Raw genomic sequence first — 25,084 nt, 5'->3', positions numbered from 1 at the left:
GACATAGCGCTGCCGTCCGAGGAGTTTTCTACATGGAGAGACATGAGCAGAGACTCGTCTCTCCAATCACGGACCGACTAGGCGGAGAAACGGGCGTGTCTGCCGTCAGTTCGTCCAATCAGAGCGCGGCTAGGATAAATACTACACATGTGCTCACAGCAGCGATAATAATGGCCCAATGAGAGCCTCTAAATAAGGCGAAATGGAGAAATCACATGAAAAATAGCATTTTTATTCAATCTTTATACAACAATTTCATGACTTAACAGTACAAAAGTAGCTCAAACAACAGCTGAAGCCATTCACCTTCCACGTGATTCAACATTACAGGCAGATAAAGCAGCTTTTCTATAGGTTTGAACACACTTCAAAAACCCACAGACTCTGTTTGTATGTGACACATTTTAAGTTATAAATGCTAAATCACTAATACACTGATAGAAAAATTAGACCAAGAGTAAAGATCTTGGTTTAGTTCTTAATTGTTCACACCAAGACGTTCATAAAAACAAAAAAATAAGACACACGTTTCCAATGACTGAATCTGACCTCAACAGATTAAATGATGAGACATTGAGTGACTCTGCATGAGCTCAGCAAATACATAACAGTAGTCTCTGCTGGACGAATGGCTTGGGTGTCCTTGCTTCTCAAGCGTCTGCTGCAAAGACGTTCAGTCGTCGACAATGCTGAGCAGGCCGCTGAGCTTCAGCCTGCAGGCCAGCTCCTCCTCTTGGCTGGACGCTATCTGTCGCTCCAGCTCCTTCAGTCTCCACGCCATAGACACAGGCACAGGTTTAGGCCAGTCTGCTTTCTCTGACAGGTCACCAGGTTCCTGAAAAGTCAAGACCAAGACATTGAGGTCCCATTATAAACTGCATAATGTAAAAAATAAAATAAAATAAAGATACAGCACAAACTTCAAGTGTTGGGCTAAACGTGTCCTCCTCCTAGAGGGTTCTCAAAAAAAATAAAGACCCTGAATCATGGAGGAGACAGAAGAGATGTCACACCTGTGTAGTTGCTGCATCTCTGGTCTTGGTTGTGGGTGTTTGGATTATGGTTGTAGGCATGGACAGCAGGGTGGAGGAGGGAATGAACAGCGGAGTGGACAAGTGGTCCAAGGGGTCACCATCCAGCCAGCGCTGCAGCTGATCCATGGTCCTGCACAGAGATACAGCGGTGTGAGTATTAGACATCACACAAACATACTGTGGCAAATAAGTGTGAGAGAAATGAAATCATTGCAAGTAGTCGTAGATACAGTTCCCTGCCCTTCCAATACTGTTTATACCAAAATGGTGTATTACATATAATCAACCCCCATGCACTGCATCTATCATCTAAGAGCAGAGCTGTTGTTCTACCTTTTGCTTTCAGCCTTCTCCTCCTCTAAACTCTGGAGGACTTTGTGGGCCAGCAGCTCCTCTGGTGTGGGAGTGTGTGTGATGTCCAGCGTCGGTGCAGAGGCCTCGAGAGGCTCCGTCAAATCGTGGAACAACCTCTGACTGAGGAACGGACTGCTGGGTGTGGAACACGCTGCTGCACTCGCCCTGAAGATGGCAGAGAGAGGGAGACGGTGAGAGAGGTGAAGAAAAGGAGGACGAGTGTGGAACATGTAACTGTGATACCACTCGTCTTTGCTCACATGTTCCTCAAAATTCTCACCAACTCAATCAATAATACACAATATTGTATACATCTTATACTATGTATTTTTGCTTCAATAAGTTTCCCCCTATAAGCTACAATGTTATGAAACGTATTGGTCAGCACACCGACTGTATAACATGTAGCTTTATTCGACAGCACATGGATGGATGCACACAACACTGGATGGGCATTTCAAGCAAAAGCACTATTCGATAATCACTGGAAACTGTTTGACAATCATTCAAACTGTTATGAGAATCGGTACTGGAGAATATTGTAACGGTACCACTGTGATGAGAAGCGATACCGTTACAATTAAGTCAGTCAGTTTTATTTGTTTTTTATTTGACAGAGATCCACACAGAACTTTCTGATGGCTGTAGGAGTCTTTCTATGTTTCTCCTTCTTCGGCGCCAGTAAAAAAGGAGTGTTTACATTTTTTCCCCCAGACAAGACGATAGTCTCATAAACTATTCGATTTTTTTTTTATTGAACGACTACTCAGATATTTAAAAATCATTGCCCATCCCTACCTCTAACAGTTCAAGGTCAATGTCAAGAAGACTATCAGCTCTTCCTTACCCTTCTCTTTCCTGATGCTTCTCCCGGTGTGTCTGGTTGATGGCCTGGCTCCACTCCTCAGGGGGCTGGAAACCCTTCAGTGAGTCTGTGGGCAAGTAAACCAGGATCTCCCCGTCCTCCGTCACAGCATCTTTAAAAGCAACAGAACAAGAAGTTACACACGGGTCCCACGGTGTGAGCTGGCGCAGGTGTTGACTGGCAGGACGTCCTCACCTTCACAGACCGGCAGGCCGGGGATCTGCCAGTCTTTCAGCTTGTGGTCTATGCAGATCATCAGCACGTCGTCCCAAGGGATCTGACTGTAGGCTGGACTCGCGCTCTCCATGGCAACCATCCCCATGGTTAGCTTGGACCTGGGGCTTCGTGTACGGTGACACTTCAGTCGGACCCTCTCCAGGAGGTTTTCCAGCCGGGACATCAGGAGAGGCTGACTGCGGCGTGAGACTGGGATCTGAGCGGCGTAGTGGTAGATGGAGGAGCAGAGCTCAGACCACGAGTCTGTGGAGAGGCAGAAAAGGAAATAAAAACTAATTAATGGGTTTTTTTGTCCTCAGGTGGTTATTACACAGGAGTAGGGCTGTTCGATTTTGCACAAAAATAAAATCCCTGTTTTCTTCTCTCAAAAAACGATTTCTGATTTGTTAAATGACAAACTATTTTATGTGCTGTTTGTGTCTTTTTAAATGGACATGGAGTCTAACCACCTATCTATCTATCTATCTATCTATCTATCTATCTATCTATCTATCTATCTATCTATCTATCTATCTATCTATCTAATACTATACTATACTAAAACGTGACGTCAACCGACTGCCTTCCAGCAAACACAGACATGTTTGTTTACAGTGTGTAGGGAGAGCGTGATGGGAGGAAGGAGGCGGAAGTCACTACGGTAACCCAGTATGCCCAAGGTAAGCCCAGATACATGAACGGGGGCTGTACCGTAATTACCTTAGTTAGAGTAAAAAAATTGATTTCATGATTTCACGTTTTTAACATTGTCCTGACTAAATAAACGCTGTTACCATTTTAAATGATTAATCGAACGGGGCGTCGAGTGGCGCAGGAGGTTAAGCAGGCGCCCCATGTGCTGAGCCTAAAGTCTTCACTGCAGGCGGCCCCGGGCAAAATAAAGGCATGAAAAGCCAAAAAATATACTTTAAAAAAACAACGATTAATCAAACAGGCCGACACAGGAGTGGGAAAACACTATCAAGAGCACTCAAGTTGTGTAGGTCACTGACCGGTACTCGCCAGCTGGTCCCACTGAGGCAGCTGCAGGCTGAGGATGGCGCTGTGAAGCCAGGCCAGGTGCTGAGGCGAGTTCCAGCCCAGATGAGGGACAAAGTCGCGGGTATCAGGCAGGCAGAACTCGCCCGGCGGCCACGACAGTTTGCAGAGATCCTGCGACGAGACTTTGTCGGCGACGTGATCCAGGAGGGCATTGTACAGCTGGATGACGGGGGCGGGGTCCTGGGAGGGAAGAGACGCAGCGGCTCGCTCCTGGCAGTGGGTGTAAACTCTGGGACCGAACTCGCGGCTCAGACTGGCCTCCACCAGCTGCACCAGGGTCTGACAGGAGAGGGGGAAGGCTGGGGGGGCACGGGCCAGCAGCCAACGCACTGCCTGGTTCAGCTACAGACACACAACAAGGAGAGAACAATGTTAGAGGGACATAAAGACTTCAAAGAACTGTTTTAAAACTATCAAACAATGATAGCAGTAATTCTGAACCTTTATGGCTCATTATTCCTCAAGGGAGAGGGTTCATTATATGTTGCATAAATCTGTATAGTGCAAGCAGTGAGGATCCATCCCCTGAGGACTTTTCAGAAAATTTCATTTGAATAAGTATGAGGAAGAAGAGGAGGAGATCAGGGAGGGAACTGCAAGAACAGAGGAACGCACTGGAGGAGAAATGAAAGGAGTGATCAACGAGATGAGCAGGATGAAGAAGGAGATGATGGTTCTGGTGCAACAGAACACCAAGCTGTGGGAACACCACCTCAGCTGATCAGTCTGATTAGATCAAGAATTGAATTAGGGCTGACCTCCAAAAGTCGACTATTCGACGATTCGATTCGGAGGGGTCTGATTCGACTATGAACCTCGTAGTCGAATCTAACCAAGACCGTACCATTCTGACTATATGGGGGTGCCCACGGCTGCTGAGCATAAATTGTTAAAAAGAATGTCTTTTTTCATTATAAAAAGCCTATTTTGATACAAAATCAGCATACTTTCTGTTAATAAAGAGTTCAAAATGATGTGTGCATTTAAACGGTAGTCTTAGCTTCTTGTGTATTAATAAATCACCCACTGCAGTTGCACAATCAAAGGTTTCAGAGGTTTTTTTTGGGTTTTTTTTTCAAATGAGCGGAGGTGAGCAGCACACACAACAGGACCGTCAACGTCACGGTACTCAGAGGTCACTGCAGAACGCTCACTGAGTGGCAAAAAGACGAGAGGCAGAGCCGCCAAAGTTTAAAATCAAGTAAGTCTGACAGTCTAACTTTGTCAGCATTTATCATGCATGACCTAACAGAACAGCAAAACATTGTGAGGATACATCTGACTTTGACCCGAGTTACATTCAAGAACCTGCTTTCAATCACGGAAAATAAATTAACTCCAGCGGTGATTTTTTTTTTTCGATGGATCAGCTGTGTTTACCGTTTCAAGTGTCAATAGTTCTGATGGTTAGACAGATGAATCAGTCTCTAACACATCCTAAAGTTTGACATGTCAGAGTTTTTCAGAAGAGGAACTTGTTTTTTTTCCCGTTTCCGACTTCCGAGTTGTAATGAACGCACCATAAGTGTCGGGAGTCACAGCTGTAATCTCGTCCCTCTGCAGCCTGTCTATCTCTCTGCCGGTGCCGCGGTCACACTGTGTGTGTTACAGGATTGATTAACGTAATGTACGGATTGTCGAGTCCTTCTGACCTCAGTTTGTTTTGATACTACATGTTTTACCCGGTTTCTCTGTGTCCACGACCACCGCTATCCTTCATCACGTTGAGGGATGTTTGATTTGCCACTCAGTCCGAGCAAAAGGAGCGTTGTCCAGGGCAACGTGACATAAACGCATACCCTGGCTCACAATGGCTACTAAAAATCATCCAAAGTGTGGAAAATAAATAAAGGTATTTGTTTTACACCTACCATATTTTTGGGGTGTTTTAGCTCTTTTGTTTGAAACGGGAAAAAGTCGCAAATTTGCTGCTATCTAAAAAAAAAAAAAAAAAAAAAAAAGGTTTGACGATCAGTCGACTACGGCAAAATCTGACGAATCAGATTCGACTATGAAAATCCTTAGTCGAAAACAGCCCTAAATTGAATTGTCACAACTTGTCTCAGATATCCTGTTTCTATTTTCTGGAGCTCACCTTAAAGGTATAATGTGTAGGAATTCCCCCCATCTAGCGGTGCGGTTGCATATCAGAACGTATTCTTTATGTTGCATTCACATCAAATCGGGCAGACGTCAGACAGACAACAGACGCTGCATGTAACAGGATAAACAAGTGTCTATGTAAACAAGTGGTCCGCCAGCATGAGGCAAAACAATACAGGCGTGACAATATGTTGTCACGGTGATGTCGTATTGTTTACCTGACCCACGTTTTACCGTCTTTCTCTCGTTGAGTAAAATGACATCCGGTTGGTTTGCCGACGGCCGTCTGCCTGACTGCACCTGAATGCAACATCGGTGCCTCCATCCTTCCTCACACTACACAGTGGTGACAGTTTTAACAGGCGCTACCTGGAAAACTTTCTCCCCGAGCCGACAGCTCCGCTGAGTTTCTGTGGTTACCTACGGTCACGCTGCCACTCAACGTAAAAAATGGCGATGCAACATGGCCGCCTCGGTTCGGTGCGTCGCCCTCTTATGTATTTGTAACGACTTGTAACAACTCATTCTAAGGTATGAGAAATCTTTCGTTTGTATGTGGGTGTGATTCGACTTAAGTGAAATACGTATTTATGAAAGCAATATTTGATTTTTGCTAATAAAAAGCCAAATAAGTTACACACTGGGGCTTTAAAGCCAGAAAAGAGATTGCAACAATGAAACGGGGTGAGAAGAAGGAGGGGAAAGAAAACACTGAAGAAAGACAAGGGACAAGATGGAGAGAATAAAGAGAAATGGGAAGAAAGAGGGGAGGGGACAATCCAACCCTCTCTACCTCAGCCCTATATGTGTGTGTGTGTGTGTGTTTGTGTGTGTGTGTAGTACCTGTTTGGATCCCTGGATGTCACTGGTGGTCTCTGGTATAAAGAGGAAGGTGTACTCTGATATCAGGCCGTCCTTCACCAGGGTGTGCAGCATCAGAGCTGAGGGACAAAGGGTTAACACACGTTGGACACGTCTGATTGACATGAATCACCAACTTGATTTTAATTAAATGATCCAAGGGTGTGTTGATACTATTGACCGAGATTTAAATCTTAGTCCATTAATCAGAAACACATCAGTGTCTTTATTCTTATTGTTAATTACCTTCGGCGAGTTTCAGTGTATCCTCGGCGCCGCCGTCGGGTCCTGGCACCAGGATGACCAGCGGCAGCGGGCAGTGCCAGGTGCTGGCCTGCTGGAGCTGTTTGAGCTGGAGCAGCGCCGACAGCAGAGGGACGTCCTGCTCGTCGCGCCCCGGCTCCGTGATGGGCAGAGCGGGGAGCAACATGATGAGAGCTCCTGTCCCGTGGAGCTCGCAGTTCTCCTCCATTTTGGACAGACCGTCTTCAGTGAGTGGGCCGCGGGACGCCTGAGACACAAGAAGAAGAAGAGTGGTATGGCAGACAGTATGGCAAATAATATTTTATAGTCGAAAATTATATGTATCCTATAATACTGATCATGGTTATTAATACATATATGGGGATATGATATACAGAGCCTTGCAAAAGTATTCAAACCCGTTGAACTTTTCCACATTTTGTCATGTTAGAACCTCAAACTTAAATTATTAAAGTATTTTATTGGGATTTTATATGATAGACCAACACAAAGTAGAGCATAATTGTGAAGTGGAAGGAAAATGATACGTGGTGGTGATTTTGCGGAGGAATACTGAGTGAGTTGGTATAAACAATTTTTTTCCCACTAGTTGATGGGCTGAAAAAAAGGTGTATAGAACGTCTCTGATATAACGTACACTTAAACGGGTGTATTATTTTGTGACGGGACTTCTTGAGTCAAGTAACGGCGCATTTACTTTCATAACACCATCATTCCCATCACTGCTTATCTATAACTATTATCTATCCTTGGTTGACTGTGCTGAATACACATTGTATCACAAACATCCAGAGTTGGATCTGTTTCCTCAGTGTTTGATCTGACCTTGACGCTGATGTGGACTTTGTAAGTGCGCTGTCCTCCCTCCTGCAGTGTGTTGGTGACACAGAGGGTCTGCAGTGCGCCATCTGGTGGCTCCTCTCTGACCTCGGACATCCTGTCGCCGCCGAGTTTCACCTCCAGCCAGTCTGACAGGATGCTAAATGCAAAAGAGAGGGGGACAAACTCAGTGACAGGTCTGATGAGCGCAGGCTGCTAAATGCTGCAGTCACAAAATAATCTAAATACCAAGAGACATTCAAGGGATAGTGCAACATTTTGGCAAATTGGACCGTTGCCATAATCCCTATAGTTTTAGGAGTAGGTTCGTTACCTTTAATTGTCGGTGCAAGCTATTTTTAGAATGGCGGAGCAGAGCGGCAAGCTGCTAAGAGCTACGCTACGGAGGCTAATGGGATTTCTTGGTTTCTCTCATCAAACTCATCAAATACACAATCCAACAACTCCAAAACGCTCTGGTGGACAAGTTGTGACCTGCACATTCACCACGCTATGAGATAATAGCGGAACGTTTTGAGACGGAGTTGTTTTTCGAGGTAAATTCATGCAAAACCACTGATACGCAATGAACCTACTCCTAAAAATATAGGGATTATGGCAATGGGCCAATTTGCCAAAATGTTGAACTATCCCTTTAAATATCTGCCTGTCACAGCCTCGTGCTCTACTGCGGCTGCCTACCTGTCTGCCAGGCTGGCCACGCTCTCATGGTCACTGGGTAGGAGGAGGGCAGCTTTCCAGAAGATGCGGTCCGGGGGGTCAGGGATGTTTTCTACCACCAGTGCCGGCAGGTCCAGCGGCGCCCAAACCGTCTCCCTGAAAGAGACATGAAGAAGAGTCAAAATGTGTCCAAGAATCAAATGATGTGGACGTCAAACTGAAAAAACACACTCATCACGTCCAGACTTACTCAAGCAGCTGCTGATAGTAGTAGTGGACTCTCATCTGGTGGATCGCCTGTTGCCTCATCTTCAATAATCTAAACAAGATACAGAACATGAATCATAGTTACTGGAGCAACCACACGTCAAACACTGTTGGCTATGGAAGAATTCTCCTACAGGTTTCTTTCTTTCAAGTATTTTTTCATGCTTTTATGACTTTACTCTGACAGGACAGCTGGAGAGAGACAGGAAATGGGGAGAGAGAGAGGGGGAATGACACGCAGCAAAGGGCTGCCAGGTGGATTCGAACCCGGGTCGCTGCAGCAAGTTGAGGTGCCGAAAATAATCGTTTCAAAGATGCATCGGGATTCTTAATGGGACGATTCTGAATCAATGCAGTTATGTCACATAAACGATTTTTAAATTCAAATAATTCATTCAAGTTTGATGATGTTGTTCACATACAGAGACCGTGATTTCTATTTCAAAGCACAATGGGTTTTTTCTGCGTAGAGAATTTGGTGGCTTTCTCACCACCACCAGCTCACGAGTTGTTTTTTTTCCCCGGGCTTTTAATGCATTTATTCTGACAGTTTATCATTAGTCCAGACAGCTTGGATATGAAAGTACCTGGTGCTGGACAGGGCCAGGGTGCCGGCGTTGCCCAGGTTCACCAGCCCACGGGCCAGATCTGCCATGGAGGGCCGCGTAGGGGCGCTGGGGGCCAGAGCCTTGAGTTTGAATCTCGGGTCCACACAGCAGGGAGCCGCGGGGAAACCTCTCATCTGTCTCTTCAGCTGCCGACGAACCGCTACCACGTCACGCCACCTAGTGGTACAGAGGAGGAGGAGATGAAAGTGATATATGCTAAGTCTGGGGTTTGTGTCACATGTTTACTTTACATGTTACTGGCCTTCTGTTCTCTTACCTTTTGATGTACTTATGGATTCGCTGCAGCTCGGCGTCGAGGATTTCTTCAACCATCAGAACAATGTCTGCCTTCAGGGTCTCCTCAACCAGACTGCTGCAGACCTGCTCTGTGCATTTAGCCACACGCTCTGCTTTCTCATCCACCGCCTGCCTGAAGAAGAGACAATAAAAAAAAAAGTTCAGTCTTACTCAATTGTCACAGTGGTAACGAAAGAACTTTTCTGATATGTGCTTTTCTTGCTGGTATTATAAAGAGCTCACATTAAATGATCAAACATTGACACCAGACACCATCACATTTTGATGAGTTTTTAAATCTTACTGGATCTCAGAGGCGGCGGTATCTTTGATGGTCTCATCTAAAACTTCGTAGATGAGTTCAGTGCAGAAAGAGAAGCTGAAATGAGCCAGGAAAGCCTCGTGCTCCTGCTTCCTCCTGGTTAATTGGAAACAAAACATGGGTGAGTACTGCCTGTGGAAAATTAAATCATGGTGAACATCTACTCTGGATGCTGTGCAGCAGTTTACATGTCTGTTTGAATATGAATAAGAGGAGAAAAGAGAGGTATCAAAGCTTATTTTGTGTTATGTTTTCCTGTTTCTTTACCAAGCTGAGGGTTTAAAAAAAATCCTAGCATCCCATAATCACCGTGTTAATTTTGAATTGACACTAGGTCACCAACCTGGCTTCTTCAAGCTTGCGTTTCTCCTCAGCAACCCGCTCCTGCTCCAACCTGATCTCAGTGGAGGACACCTCCTGCAGCATCTGTCCCAACACCTCAGCCACCAGCGTCTCCACCTGCACACTGCTCTCTCTGCACAACCACAGAGGTGAAGGGGCCGCAGGTTATCATTTGTTATTTAAACTGAGGTGAGAACGGATGGATTATAAATCATGTCAACTTACGCGAGAGCGGTCGTGGCATAGCTGGCACCAACATTAGCTACTTCTCTCACTGCTGCTTCAACCACCTCCTCTATCACACAGTCCAGTTCAGCCATGATGTCCTGCAGGAGCAACACAGTCAGTCAGTCAGTACAGGTGAATTTATGAGCTTTTATGTATTTCTTTTTTTTTAACTTCGCATTTGTCGCCTGAAAACTCATTTTGTACAAATATCAAATTTTATGAGTCAAAATTGTGAAGTCATTAGCAGAGCTTTATTCTTATTATCTTTAATTGTCGGTGCAAGCTATTTTTAGAACGGCGGAGCAGAGCCGCGAGCTGATCAGAGCTACGCTACGGAGGCTAATGGGATTTCTTGGTTTCCCTCATCAAACTCATCAAATACACAATGGTTTTTGAGACTGGTTTTTGAGGTAAATTCATGAAAAACCGCTGATGCGCGTTCCCCAGCAGTCTCTGCGTTTGCCTTGAAAACAACTCTGTCTCGTAACATTCCCTTATTGTCTCATAGCATGGTGAATGTGCAGGTCACAACTTGTCCACAAGAGCATAGTGCAGCTCTGAGCAGCTCACGGCTCTGCTCCGCCGTTCTAAAAATAGCTTGCACCGACAATTAAAGGTAATGAACCTACTGCTAAAACTATAGGGATTATGGCAATGGGCCAATTTGCCAAAATGTTGAACTATCCCTTTAACTAAATCAGAGATGGTAACGCTGCAGACCTCTGTCAAACAGGCACTTCAGTTAAAAATGCAAGTATGTGATTGTGCTGTTATCACTGATCACATAATTTATCCTGCAACTCTGCTCTGCCACTGAGAAGCCTATTTTAATTATTTTCAATTGTAACCTGAATTTGTTCTAGAAATCTAGAATCCGTTTTGGAAATGTAAATTAGAACATTGAAAAATACTGTAAAAGTTTTATATACTAGTGTAGCAGCAGTAGTGTATAACACGAAAGTACCCCAAAGTTATATTCGTAGATGAAATAATACTTGAGTAAATGTTCCTCCATCATATTTACAGCAACAGTCAGTCATTCAAAAATCAGAGGAAACTGTTTCCAAGAACTACAGTGTAGAAGTGAGAATGAATCGTTGTTTCCCACCTCGTCACTGTACACCGGTTGAGGTTTGGCTGGAGGTGACGGTGGTTTGACAGGCTGAGGCTGCAATATGGGCTGGAAGAGCTGCTGGGCGACCACTGGTGGGGCCGAGCTGAAGCTGGGCTCCTCTGCAATAACTGGAGGAGACGCAAACACAGAGGGAGCGGCAAGAAGCGGCTGGACAGGCGGCTGAATTTCAGTGCTGGTTGACGGCCTGGCCTCCACTCTGGTAGCAACGGCTGAGACAGTGAAAGAAATCAGTGAATGAAAATGATGATCTAGCTCTCATAATGAATTTTAAGAGGATTTCTGTTGAGATGATGCAGGTCTGATCTCTATACTGCCCTACAAAGGCAAAGTGCAGTATCTGCATGTTTTTTGACCAATCAAAAGTGTGGCATATTCTCTTCAATCTGGTAGAATTTGATATTGGAACTACTAAAATTTCCAGAGTTATTGGGCTTCTTTATTTTGCTATCCATCCAAAAAAGAGTACAAAGAGTACTGTACTCCCTACATTCTATAATTTACTCTATAATTACATTGGAGTAAAACCAAGGCAAAGTGCCGTATCTGTAGCTAATAATACCAAGCCAAAGTGCCCTATCTGAACCAAAACCAAGGCAAAAGTGCAGTATCTGCCATAAAACGGTCAAAATTGGTCAGAAAGACAGACTACAAAATACATTTAATTCAGTCCACCTTTATCTAATCAGTTATAGACTTGGTAGTTATTCATAATTTGATGCTTAAACCTGACAATGAAAAACACAAAAAGCTGTTATTCTCAGTTTGGCATTTTTACAGATACTGCACTTTGCCTTTGTAGGGCAGTATAGAATTAAGTGTTTTATTCCTGATTATCATCAGTGCAGCAAAAAGACTATTAAAGGGACAACGAGGAGTTTGTATTTGGTTATAAAAAAGTCTCACATTAATGTGGATGAATCTACGCTACCCACACTTGTTAATGGCTCCATTTTCGATAAATATATCGTTTTGTCTCTATCGTTATTTTGTAATTATAATTAATGGTGGAAATGCTGGGCGAGCCGACTAGCGTTTCCTTACTTTCGGTTACGCGGACGCTGCCCAGCGGGTCATGAGAATAACGCCGCAGAATCGCCGTTTATGGACGGAACTACGACGGTATCTGATCGTCTTCAAACCTCTGACTTACATTCTTGTTGAATCAAAACATTCTTGGCAAGACGTCCGCCTTGCACCGGTCCAAGAATTTCACCGTGCGCGCAGAGGCTCATTGGTAAATGTAGTATGAACACACTTTGCTTTCCAAAACTCCTCATTGTCCCTTTAACTTAAACTCTTACTAGTCCAACTAAAAAAAAAAAAGGACAACATGTCTTGACAGGGTGATAATGTGTGAAATGGAACCAGTACCTTGAAAGTGGCTTGACGTGGGCTCAGCCAGAGGCCCCTCTCCTCTATATTTGTTCTGGGAGTCGAAGCTGCAGACCGGCCTGTGGTGGGGAGGGGGAGGGAGGGGGCCTCCGTGTACCACCTCCCCAGTCAACACTGTTTTCTTTGCCAGGATGACCTCTGACTTCTTCTGGGACAGCGGCGGCTCTGGCTCCTGATAGGCTGTCCGACTCAGCTCCACCATACTGTGAACAGACAGTGTTGGACATTTGCACTAAAATACTACGAGCCACGACAGTCGTCTCTAAACTTGACTTATTTTATCACAACTGCCTTATTGTGAGGCGTAGAAATGTGTTAAAGGGATACTTGACCCAAAATCGATAATTCGCCAATTTTCTACTCACTGTCAAGCCAAGGAAGGGTTTGGAGAACTTTCAGAGTCATCAAAATTCTTTTGGAGTTCCAGGGGGGGTCCGGCTGGCAACGGATTTTCATATAATGGCGACGGATAGTGCTCACTTTTGAATCGTCCAAAACACACACTATGAAACATCCAGATACCTCCATACTGCTCGTCTGTACTGACCCAAGTGTCCTGAAGCCGCCACATGAAAAATTTGTTCGGAAAAAAATATTTGATCTCTGTTTTTAGCCTTGTTGTAGTAGTAGCTCCCAGTGGCTGCACAAGATTTGCTGCGAGATGTTCTTATTCATCTCACAGCAAATCTCCAAAAGCGTTTTGAGTTCTCTGAACCCTTCCTTGGCATGACGGTAGGGGTGTGAATCTTTGGGTGGCTCACGATTCGATTCGATTCCGATTTTTAGGGTCACGATTCGATTCAAAATCGATTTTCGATTCAACCGATTCTTGATTTTATTTTTGCGATTTTTAGTTTGCTTTATTAACACCAGACCATCTGAAAAAGTTGAATGATGATGATGTCTACAGACTATTATATCAGAAGCCATATTTCCCCCCAAAAAATGCACATCACATGTTTCAGATTTACTCAGCAACAATATATTTGAAACTGATTTTATAGGCTACTCTCTTTTCAAAAGCCTGGACTGAAGGGATGTGAGTATTTGGGTGTCTATTCGATTCAAAATCAGTTCTCATACACATGCACATAGACATGTAGCCTATCACCTGTAACAAAGGCGCTGCTAAAAAAAAAAAAAAAAGACGGCACTCCGCTCTCACGCCAGCTCACCTGCAGCCTGTCTGACTCTGCAGCGCCACAGAGGAGCTGTCAGAGGAGCTGCTGCTGCTGGTCCTCTCTCTTCAGCCTGCTGTTTGGCTGCACTTTGTATGAGTTTAAAAAAGTGAAGATCTAACGTCACCTGAGCACCGATCAGCTGATCCAGAGCGCAGTGGATGTGGCTGCTCAGCTGGAGCGCGCGTGTGTTTAACGGCAAAAAGAAAAAAGAAAAACAGCGATCGTCCTCTCTCCTCAATAGAGGGTCGGGTTGCTGATGGGCACAAGCCTGGTGACAGACATTCAATAGAGCATTTAAATCAGATCAGTTAACGTTTGTAGGCGGTTAACGAGCGTCTTTTAGCGCCATGCCGTGCTGCAGCACTGTGAGGGCGCGTATTGAGACGGAGGAAAATTAATAAAAAATCGATTTTTGAAGATTATGAATCGATTCAGAATCTTAGAGAATAAGAATCTCGATTCTTACATGAATCGATTTTTTCCCCCACCCCTACATGACGGTGAGTAGAAAATTGGTGAATTATCGATTTTGGGTGAGGTATCCCTTTAACTCTAAAATCACAGCATATAGCAAATAGACGCTCACCCCTCGTTGACGTTGAGGCCGTACTGCTGGACGAAGTCAGTTGCTTCTGTGATGTTGCGGAACATGAACATTCGAGCGATGTCCTCGACTGGAAACGCGGTCGACCGTGGACCGACAGTGTGGGCGATGTTCAGGGTCTTCAAGGCCTTAGTTCTCACCTGGACACGCACACGCACAAATTTCACAGGACAGAAAAGTGAGTGGTACAGATTTAATATGGAAAATCCATTCAAGGACAAAGACAAAAAGTTGAATACAAGTTGAATTTATACGAGTTCTGATCAAATGTGACGTTCAGGAACAGATTCTTATGGAGGGAAAATCTTTTACAGGTTCATGTTGTTGATTGAAGGAGAATGGAGTCTCTGACCTGGTTGAAGTATCTGTGCAGGAGGCAGCTGGCCAGGTACGAAGCGGCTTTCACCAGCTTGAAGAAGCGCACAAAGTTGTTGCTGTTGACTGCAGTGAACGCTTGAACCGCAAACTTCACCTCAGGTGAGTTACGCACGTCGTCGCGGAACTGCTGCACCTCACTGTGTGGAGATGAGGAGGGTTTTCTTAGTTGGAACGATGCAACAAAAGACACGCTCAGTATCATGTTTGCAGTGTCTGTACTTGTTAGTCTTTGTTTTTTGTTTTTGGTGTCTTTCAGTTGGACACTTTTCTGTTGCTTTATATTGTCTTGTTATAGCTTGTTTGTTTTTTTGTTTTCTGTCCTCACTTATGTTTGTGATGTTGAGAGTTTGTATGTTACTGCCACCTGATTATTTGTGTCATTTTTTCAAGTAAAAAGTAAAAAAAATTATGAGAAAGAAAAAAGGTCCCCACTTGGGGTGGTGGTGGTTGGGATTAAAAGAAAAAAAAACTTTCTTCAGAACTGATTTTTTATTGTTGATTATCTGTGTGTGTGATTTGCATGACTGACCGCAGGATGTCTCCGTCGTTGAGCTTCAGCAGCACGTTGTACTGGCGAAACTCTGCCTCGCGGGGGCAGTAGATCTGACGCGTAGCCAGGTCCTGGTACATTTCTTTGAGGCTCTGCAGACACTTGGTCATGTTCTCGTTGTTGATCTTGGGTTCGAAAGACGACATGTGCTCCTCGCAGAGATGGTGGGCGCAGTGCACGTGGAAGCGTGTGCACTTTTCGATCAGCGACACCGTGTGTGGGCAGCACAGGTGCTGCTGGATGATGTCCTGTGGGTGGGACAGAGTGGTGGATCAGTCTGGGACACATGCTGCAGGGTTTGGCTGAACAGTTCAGACAGTTGTTTATGAGTAGTTGATTGTTTTAATTGTGTGCACATTAGCATTCAAACAGTAGAAGTACAGGAGCACCACATGCTACCGGTGTGACAGATGACGTCAACTGCTGTTCAGACATTTATGAATGTATGAACAGTAGATGGTTGATGTCTGAAGCTGCAATGTAAAACTTATAAAGCTGACTACAACTCATATCTGCACAATATGGTATGCTCCACACAGTCAGTATTAGATAAACACAAGGTTTAAAATTTTAGGTAAGATTTAAATAGCTCAACCCTCAAACCCAATCCGCTCACTGCTATATGGAGTCACATCCTCAGAAATACATACTACAAACATACTACAAACACACAAAAGAGAGAGTTAGTATTCTGTAGCCACATACAAGTAGTAAGATTTCTATAAAAAAAAAAAAAGTTCAACATTTTCTAGAAAAAAATTCTCTCAAAAAAAGTTTTAAAAAAATTCTAAAAGAAACTGGCAAAATTTCTAAAAAACAAACAAACAAACAAAACACTAAAAAAATTGGTAAAATTTCTAAGAAAAAGTTGGAACCATTGCTCTAATCAACCTTTCTGACTAGTCCATTGATGTTTTACTTGTGCAAGACTGGATCTCCTTTTTTCCTCTTAGTGTGCTTTTGGTTCCAATGTGGTGAGGGTACTAACACAGGATGATGTTAACAAATGTTGGTATGCTTGTACATGTATTAATGCTTATGTTTATATAACTGAAAATGTCTTAAATAAAGTTATTTTTAAAAAGTAGCTGGAAAACAGTACAGTTTTTCTTTTCATTCAAAGCTGATCTTTAGCTGGACCTCACCTTGCGGATGCCTCGGGTTCTGTTCCAGACAAAGTCGTACCAGTCGCGGTAGTTGTCCTGGCCCAGGTCCATGATCTCAGTCACCAGGTAGTCCATGGTCCTGCTGAGCACGGGCAGGGGGCGCAACTCATGGGGCAGGGGCTCCTCCTGGTCGGCTGATGAGCGACTGTACTCCTTGATAGCTGCTGCGTGGTCCACCTGGTTTGGGGAAAGTGGTTGACACTTTCACATTTTGTCCATGATGTCTCTCCGGGGGTCAGAGAACCTAAAAGCTCCTGGAAGCAGCAACTTTATCCTTCAAGCTACAATACCGATCTATACGTGATCTTTTTTCAAAAAAGCTGAATAAATCAAAGCAGCTAGATATACATCCAGCTGTTCGTTATTATGTGCTCCCATGCTGAAGTGGAGCATAGGAAGAATATCAGTGACATGAAGTCCACCCTACTGTACTGTCTGATCTGAGAACAGCCTATATTCTTCAGTCTGAGTGTAATATAAGTTTAGAGGACATTACCATCTCTGTGTCAGGGATGACCTCGAACACACTGAGCTGGTTCCGTGTCTCTCTCATGTATCTCTCCTTCTCTGGACACATGTCAGGACACGTCCCCACAAACACCTTGGACAGGTCCAGGTCCGTTCGCTTCGGTCGACCTGCTCCGGACAGAACAAAATGACTCTTGGGTTTTTTTTTTTTTTTTAACATCGCGTTAAAGGCTGCATTATTCTACTGTGAAAAGTAGCTTCACCTTGACGCAGGATCTTGTCTATCTGCTCCAGGAAGCGGTACTTGTCCTCTGCACTCTCTGCCAACTGACCAATGAGGTGCTGGAGGGAGGAGGGGACTGGGCGCTCTGTGCTCTGGGACTCGGTGCTGCTCTCCCTCTGGGGTTCGGGCTCTAACTGCAGAGCCTTGACCATTGGTGGCTTCTTCACTGGAGAGCTGGCACACAGAAGTACACATGTCAGCAACTTTATTTTTCTTAATTTACCTTTTTGTCATACTGGTGAGGAGTTACCTGCGGCTGAAGGCCATGGTGCTGCTGAGAGCAGGTCTCCTGAGAGGGGAGGAGGCAGCTTGCGACTCTGTCTCCTCCTGGCTTTCTTGCTCTGTCTCCTTTCCTGCTGCAGCTCGGCTCCCTTTCTCCCCTGGGCCTGAGGCAAGAGAGAGAAAAATACAGAAAATGAATGCAGTGAACAACAGGTGATATTAAATAAAATGATCAGTTAGAACTGTACTTCTTAAAGGGATAGTTCAACATTTGCAAAATTTGCAAATTGACCCATTGCCATAATCCCTATGGTTTTAGGGCTAGATTCGATACCTTTAATTGTCGGTGCAAGCTATTTTTAGAACGGCGGAGCAGAGCGGCGAGCTGCTCGGAGCTACGCTATGGAGGCTAATGGGATTTCTTTTGGCCAATTTGCCAAAACACTGAACTATCCCTTTAACAGTAGAACTGTTGCTGAATAATTTCCATAGTGTATTTACTTTGCTTCTTTTTCTGCCACAGGAGGAGGAGTTCTTGTCGATGCAGGAGTTTGCCTCTCTTCTTGGCTTTTGCTGCTGATGCCTGGGAGAAAAATAATACAAAGTCAAAAATACACATCATCATGGGTAGCATTAGTGGGTTACCTTGTGAACTTTTGGGTGTTTCAGTGTCACAAAACCTGAAGTTTAAACTGATTCCCGGTCACACAACTGATGAAGGAGTAGTTCTTTCAAGCTCAAAATACAGAGGAAGACTATTGTCTCCCTGTCTAACCTAGTAGCAAAACCAGTTCTCCACTATGGCTGTATTATTATTACAATGTGAGTTAACACACAAAACCCACATCTACTATATGCACTTATAAAACAAAACAACACAGCCACTGGACATAATGAACTTTTACCACTATGGGTAAGGTGGACATATTTTACTCACATGGTCATCAAAGTGGACTATAGCCAGGTTCTTTGCGGGCCGACACAACACTTTAGAGACTCTGCCGAACCGGGCAAAGTGCTTCTCGATGACGTCCTTTTTGTTGAGGGCTGGTGGGATGTGCCTGCACTGGAGTGCGGTGCAGTCGGTGGGAGACATGCCGCTGAGGCTTTCTGAGCTCTCCCTGCGTACGCCACGCTTCACGGGGGTGACGGTTTCCAGCCTGGGGTCAGGGGCATTTACTGAATCTGGAGAGTTAAATTCAAAACTTAGACGTGGCCCCTAATCAAAGGTTTGGAGTATGTCATCAAAAATGTACTTTCATGGAGGCGATGTTTGAAGTCTTTGAAGATACTATTCTCTATACTACTGTTACTTCTCATTCATAAAATGTATTGACACACCTCCATGTTAAAGGGATAGTTCAAGATTTTGGCAAATTTGCCTATCGCTATAATCCCTATAGTGATAGCAGTAGGTTCAATACCTCTAATTATCGGTGCATGTTGTTTTGAGATCGGCGGGGCAGAGACGTGAGCTGCTCAGTGAACACAATGGAGGTGAAGGTACTGAATATTTGCTTCATGTGTCGTAATGTTACATAATTATATGTGATTATTTCATAGTGTGATGAATGTCCACAAGAGCGTTTTGGAGTTGTTGGATTGTGTATTTGATGAGTTTGTTGAGGGACAGGGGACCTGTACCATTCACCTCCATTGTGTTCACTGAGCAGCTTGCGTCTCTGCCCTGCCAATCTCAAAACAACATACGACAATTAAAGGTATTGAACCTACTGCTATGAGTATAGGGATTATGAAAATAGGCAAATTTGCCAAAATGTTGAACTATCCCTTTAAAGACAGATAATCTAGTTTGTATGATTTGTACATCTCACCTGACTCCTCAGGTTTGTCCAGCGCCTCCCTGCTGAGTGTTGGTGCAGCCGGTGGTGTAGCAGTCAACTCGTCATCCTTGTCCTCTACATCCTCCCCTCCCGCCTCCTCCCACTTCACTGCCTGCTCCTTTGCGGCGTCTCGCCTCACTGGGTTAGTGCCCTCTCTGCGAAGACCACTCAGCGCCCTGCCGAACAACCCTCCTGGTGGTCCACGGGACCTCATCAGGGGCCTCTTCGGAGGGTGTCTTGGTGAATCTCCCTCTACTGGAATCTCCTCCTCGGCGGGAAGCCTCTCCAAGCCGCCGCTGGGGCCCGTGGGATCGTCCTTGCGCTTGGTGCCTTTGCCCAATCGTGCAAATACATTGGTTTCCCCCAGGGCCTCAAGGTTACTCCTCTTCTCTTCTGTACTCGTCTCCGCTTGGCCTTTTGTTTCACTATAAGGTGGGGGCGGACCAAAATTTGCTCCACCAAAAAGGGATGTTGTCTGTGGAAGTGGGGGGGCTTTGGATGTAAAGCTGAAAGACGATGGAGTGGTGGGCTGGGTGGTGGTAGCCTTAGTGGTGGAGCTGGAGAGAGGGGCTGGCTGGGAAAAGGTGAACTGTGGAGTGTTTGCGGGAGCGCCGCTACTGCTGGTTGTTAGAGGGTTGTTTTGAGCAGAGATGGAGGGGGCTGCGGCCGGCTGTGAGAAGCTGAAGCCCAGTGGCCCGGATTTATCACCCGTCATCAGGGGGAAGCCCGTGGAGGTGGTGGTGCCGCTGCTCATGGCGCTGGAGCTCGTCTGGTTTCCGCTGCCGCCGAAAGGTGAGCTGGACATGGAAGTGGTCTGCGGGTTAGCAGGCTCAGGGCTGGCACTGAAGATGGGTTTGAAAAGTGCCTCATTGGCCGGCTTGAAACTGAATTCGGTTGTCCCGAAGCCTCGGCTCTGGGTCACGCTCTGAGCTGTGCCGAACACACTAGTGGTGGCCGTGGTAGACGACGGCTGTCCGAACGCAGGCTGCCCAAATCCCAGAGGTTGAGGTTGTCCTACGACGGTGGTGGATCCAGAGGACATCTGGGAGCTTCCGAACCCCGAGGACTGCTGGCCGAACCCTGGGGCCTGCTGTCCGAACCCCGGAGCCTGTCCAAAAGCAGAGGTCTGTCCAAACGCAGGCGTCTGCCCAAAGACTGAGCTGCTCTGGTTCGATCCGCTCGTCTGTCCGAAAGCTGGTGCTGTGCCTCTCCCAAAGCCTGAGCTGTTCATTCCCAGTGACGGCTGTCCGAACGACGGCTGAGCCTGGTTTAGTGCGGGCTGTCCAGAGGACTGTCCAAAGGCTGGGGCCTGTCCAAACATGGTAGCTCCATGAGGTGTGGGCTGACTTGAGACAGGTGGCTGTCCAAACGCTGATGGTTGAAAAAACCCCATGGTTTGAGGTTGGTTGGTGGTACTTTGCTGTCCAAACGACTGGAACAAGCCGGTCTTCATTGTGTTGTTCGGGGCCTGGAAGGCTCCACCTTGCGGACTGCCGAACGGGTTGGACGGATTCATGGCGCAAATATTGTCCGAGCCGAGGTTTAGTCCTCGGTTAACTGCTGAAGGAAATGTGTCTCATCCAGACAGTCGAGCAGACTGAGTCTGCTTCAGTCTCCTTGTTTCCTCACTGTAACGCCCTATCAAGTAAAAGTCAACAAACCGTTATAAATACACGGACGAGTAAACATGCATGGCTCGACTGTTAGCATAAGCTAACATTGTAAACACTGTCGATGCAGCGGTCTCTGAGCCGTCAGCTGCCTTTACTGACACTGTATTGACTAAACAACAACTATCTAAACACTCTGCAGTTAGTTATGTTTTGCCGCTTTCATAGAAACAGACTCACCTCTCAGCTATGTTGATTTTTTGCTTCAGTTCAAACACAACTTATGACATCCGCTTCCGGTCCGACAATTTTTTTGGTCCCCGTCCAATACTAAACTCGGTTCCGCGGCTGCCAGCGGTGAGTGATTCATTACTCGGTGAGGTTATGAACCGGCAGGCAACCGGTTTTCTTCAATGACAGATACGTGTGTACTTTACTCAAACACGCTGCCATATCATAAAAGCCAGTTCAGGCTCCAACAGTCGGTTTCGGGGGACTTTGTGTTGACACCACTGGGACGTGTCACCTTGAATTGTGCCTGGACTGGTTCAACATCGTGTGGCTAGCGCAAAGCTAACCGCCGCTAACCGTTAACCTGTAGCCGCGCGGCTACCTGGAGCTGACCGACGTCGGAAGTGGGTTGTTTTTACCGTTTACATATGAGTCGAGATTTTTTAACATCTCTTCTGTCTTTTTACTTGGAGTTTTAAAATGGGAGTAGTACTACGGAACCTCCAAAAGGTGGTGCCTCTTCGCCGCGCGAGGCTGCGTAGGGATGTTGACACGCTGAGACACATCCTGGGCATCCAGAAATTTGACCTGGGGATTATCTGCGTGGATAACTACAGGATTCAGCAAATTAATCAAATCTACAGAAAGAAAAATGTGCCCACGGATGTCCTCTCCTTTCCATTCTACGAGGTAAATAAAACCAAAATATATGAGTGACAAATATATTTATTAATTTACTTCCAAATGCTTCTGCTAAGTGTAACTGACTGTCTCCTTCAGGACATAAGACCCGGGAAGATGCCCTGTCCTCTTCACAGGGATGAACTGAACCTCGGGGACATTTTCCTGGGGGTCGAGTTTGTGATGAAACAGTGCAAAGAGGAATCTCTGGATCTGCATGGAGCTCTCACTGTGAGTAGCTGCAGGCTGGGTGACATGCTAGTTTGGACACCACTGGTCAAAATGTCTGTTGATGTTAACAAGTGGAAGATAAAATTATCAAAAAAAGGCACAAAGTTACAAATGGCATTTACAGTTTAAACAATGTACATCATATTATTATTTTACATTTTCAAAATGACAGAAAGGGAAAAGGGTTTGTCCACCCTGCATAGTTAGTAGCTAGTAGCCCCCCCTTTGGAAACTATCACAGCGTGTAAATAGTAAATATCTTGTCTGATTCCTTGGTCAAAGTTACCAGAGAGCTCAAGTCTCCTGGGTTTCCTGTTCTTTTGCAGGCTGCTGCTTTGTTTCCCTTTCACTCTGTAGAAAACAAAAATAATACACTGATATTGTTTAAAATATTGCAAAAGAGTGTCTCATATTTACCTTTTACCAATTTTGAGATCATTTCATCTTCCACGTGCTTGACTGTTCACATTAAATGAAATTCTGACCTGGGGTGCATAAAAACCTTTGCATGATACCATTGTATATTTCATAATAAACTTCATTTCTATAGCACCTTTCAAAACCAAGTATACAAGGTGCTTCACAAAATACAAAATCATTGAGAAAATAAAGCAATCAAAACATGAAGAAAACATCATACAGAAAACAGTGAACAAGCATAAGATAAAATATTTGATCACTGACAGATATTTGTCAGCCTTGAGATACCTGTTGATGACGATGTTTTTTAACCCTAACCCTAACCCTTGTGATGAGAGCAATGACTTCAGCTGGTATTGATCATGACCTGAGGAAGAGCAATAGCTCGAAACGTTGTCACTATTAAATTATATTTATAGGAGCCCTTGCAGTGTGCGAGCTTTTCTCCGTTTTTTTCAGTCTTGTTTTTTGGCTCTGCACCTGCACACAGTGTTGTCTATGGATGTGTGTGCGTTTCTGCTACATTGATCAGTTGTTGCACCGTCTACGTCGTGTTTCAGGTCGTCACTGCACACGGGATCTGTCACCTGCTGGGCTACAGGCACGAGACAGAGGAAGAGTGGACCGAGGTGTGTATGTTACATTTTGATGTGCAAAACACAATGAAAGGGCCAAAGCAGCCAAACTATAGACCAGAGCGGCATCTTTATGCTAATGAGAGTGACTGAGGCATCCTGGGTAATTTAGGGGCAGCGCCCGGCATCCCTCCATTGAAAAGTTCAGCCTAACTGGCTTGACAAACTAACTGACAAAAGGTTGGCTATTAACAGGCTATTTACAGACAACACTTAGCCAAAACCTACCTGGTGATTCAACCAAATACGTGTAGATGTCCCGGTAAGAAATGTCTGGCAACTGTGTGGGGTCATTGATCCAGTTAGACTGTGGGAGGCTAAATGGGCATACCAGTAGATTCATTAATTGTAATTTTTCAAGATAGCGTGAACGGTCGGTTTCAAGGAGGGTGTCAAAATAATTAGTGCTACAAAAGAAACAAAAAATAAAACATTCAAACTGATTGTTAGTTAGTTAGTCTGCACTCCATCAAAACACAAAAAGCCACTGTGTGCAGACCTGAGGAGCTGCCCCTAAATTACCCAGGATGCCTCAGTCATTCTCATTTGCATAGAGATGCCGCTCTGGTCTATGGAGTAAAGTATGTTGTCAGTCGCTACAACTTCCCCTCCTGTGTATCCATGCAAATCTTTATGATCCATGTGAATTTATATCCCATCAGTTAAAGGGATAGTTCAACATTTTGGCAAATTGGCCCATTGCCATAATCCCTATAGTTTTAGGAGTAAATTCGTTACCTTTAATTGTCGGTGCAAGCTATTTTTAGAACAGCGGAGCAGAGCCGCGAGCTTCTCAGAGCTACGGAGGCTAATGGGATTATGGCAATGGGCCAATTTGCCAAAATGTTGAACTATCCCTTTAAGTCGAGTCTCGCCCTCTGTGACAACCTTCCCTCCATCCTCCTCTCCGATACAGTGGAGGTGAATGATGTAAAATGATCGAGGGTAGGCTTACTCCGTTGATATTTACTTTAATAACAGCGCAAACATCTAAACAAACCGGCATAAGAAGAGCGTCTCTGTAACCAAGGCAACAACACATTAACTGCTCTGCGCTACAATGTTCCAGTTGCTGTGGCAACATTAGTTCCATTATAACTATAATATGACAAATGATACTTAGCTTTTCTGTAAGCATTAAAAATAATGTTGTAAACACTGTATCAAAATGCCTTTAAAGAGGTAGATCCAGTGTTAGTCAGAACTAATTGTTCTCTGAAATTTGTAGGTTATTTAAAGTAATTTTGGCAAACGGTCACTTCAATGTAGGCTACACAAAGGCCACTTTTCTATGCATCTCTGAAATGCTGTTAAAAGAACTTACACAGGTTCAGAGAACCGCGTTCAGATAATGGTGATGAAATGCGCCTTCATCACCACCAACTGAGGAGTTGTTGCATTTTAATTTGCTTGCAGATGCTGCAGAGGGAAAGCTACATTTTGAGTGAGTACAACAGACTCACTGGGCGACATCTTGAGCCACTGATGAAGAGATGCAACCAAGACAGGTGACAGTGACTGCCACTCTGCCTGTACAGCTGAACATTGCACTAAGTGTACTGTGGTGCTTGATATTGTTTGTACACTGTCCTGAAATCAGTTGGGACTTGTTTTATTTACACTTTGTCTGCCTTGATTCACTAACTAATTTAAGGAGATTTCTGTTTTACTCACAACCAATGTTTGCTGCAAACTGTTTTATGAAGGACTTCGTGCAGCTGCTGTTTTGT

At 44.9% G+C, this 25,084-nt stretch overlaps 2 protein-coding genes across 2 annotated transcripts; one reads left to right on the top strand and one right to left on the bottom strand.

Moving 5' to 3' along the window:
* Positions 1–216: 216 nt before the first annotated feature.
* mcm3ap (minichromosome maintenance complex component 3 associated protein) lies at positions 217–21,459 on the bottom strand. Its single transcript, XM_085765726.1, has 29 exons — positions 21,397–21,459; positions 19,538–21,184; positions 18,640–18,887; positions 18,204–18,285; positions 17,731–17,866; positions 17,461–17,654; positions 17,226–17,365; positions 16,709–16,906; positions 15,543–15,811; positions 14,988–15,150; positions 14,618–14,775; positions 12,830–13,053; positions 11,432–11,667; positions 10,321–10,421; positions 10,097–10,228; positions 9,736–9,849; positions 9,412–9,564; positions 9,114–9,311; positions 8,510–8,578; positions 8,281–8,415; positions 7,585–7,738; positions 6,742–7,006; positions 6,478–6,575; positions 3,483–3,873; positions 2,449–2,733; positions 2,236–2,365; positions 1,368–1,553; positions 1,014–1,164; positions 217–835 (listed from the first exon to the last, which is right to left on the bottom strand). The coding sequence occupies exons 2-29, from the start codon at positions 21,060–21,062 to the stop codon at positions 674–676; spliced, it is 6,297 nt and encodes a 2,098-aa protein (XP_085621852.1). The 5' UTR covers positions 21,063–21,184; positions 21,397–21,459; the 3' UTR covers positions 217–673.
* A 221-nt stretch (positions 21,460–21,680) lies between these two features.
* Positions 21,681–25,084, top strand: ybey (ybeY metalloendoribonuclease). The gene is made up of 4 exons (XM_085765732.1): positions 21,681–22,077; positions 22,168–22,299; positions 23,280–23,348; positions 24,771–25,084. The coding sequence occupies exons 1-4, from the start codon at positions 21,868–21,870 to the stop codon at positions 24,864–24,866; spliced, it is 507 nt and encodes a 168-aa protein (XP_085621858.1). The 5' UTR covers positions 21,681–21,867; the 3' UTR covers positions 24,867–25,084.

This window comes from Trachurus japonicus, chromosome 21 (genome assembly GCF_045865225.1).
Source record: "Trachurus japonicus isolate A0001 chromosome 21, Traja_1.0".
Lineage (NCBI taxonomy): Eukaryota > Metazoa > Chordata > Actinopteri > Carangiformes > Carangidae > Trachurus > Trachurus japonicus.
The sequence above is the reverse complement of the archived record's forward strand: the minus strand, read 5'-3'. Positions and strand labels throughout refer to the sequence as shown.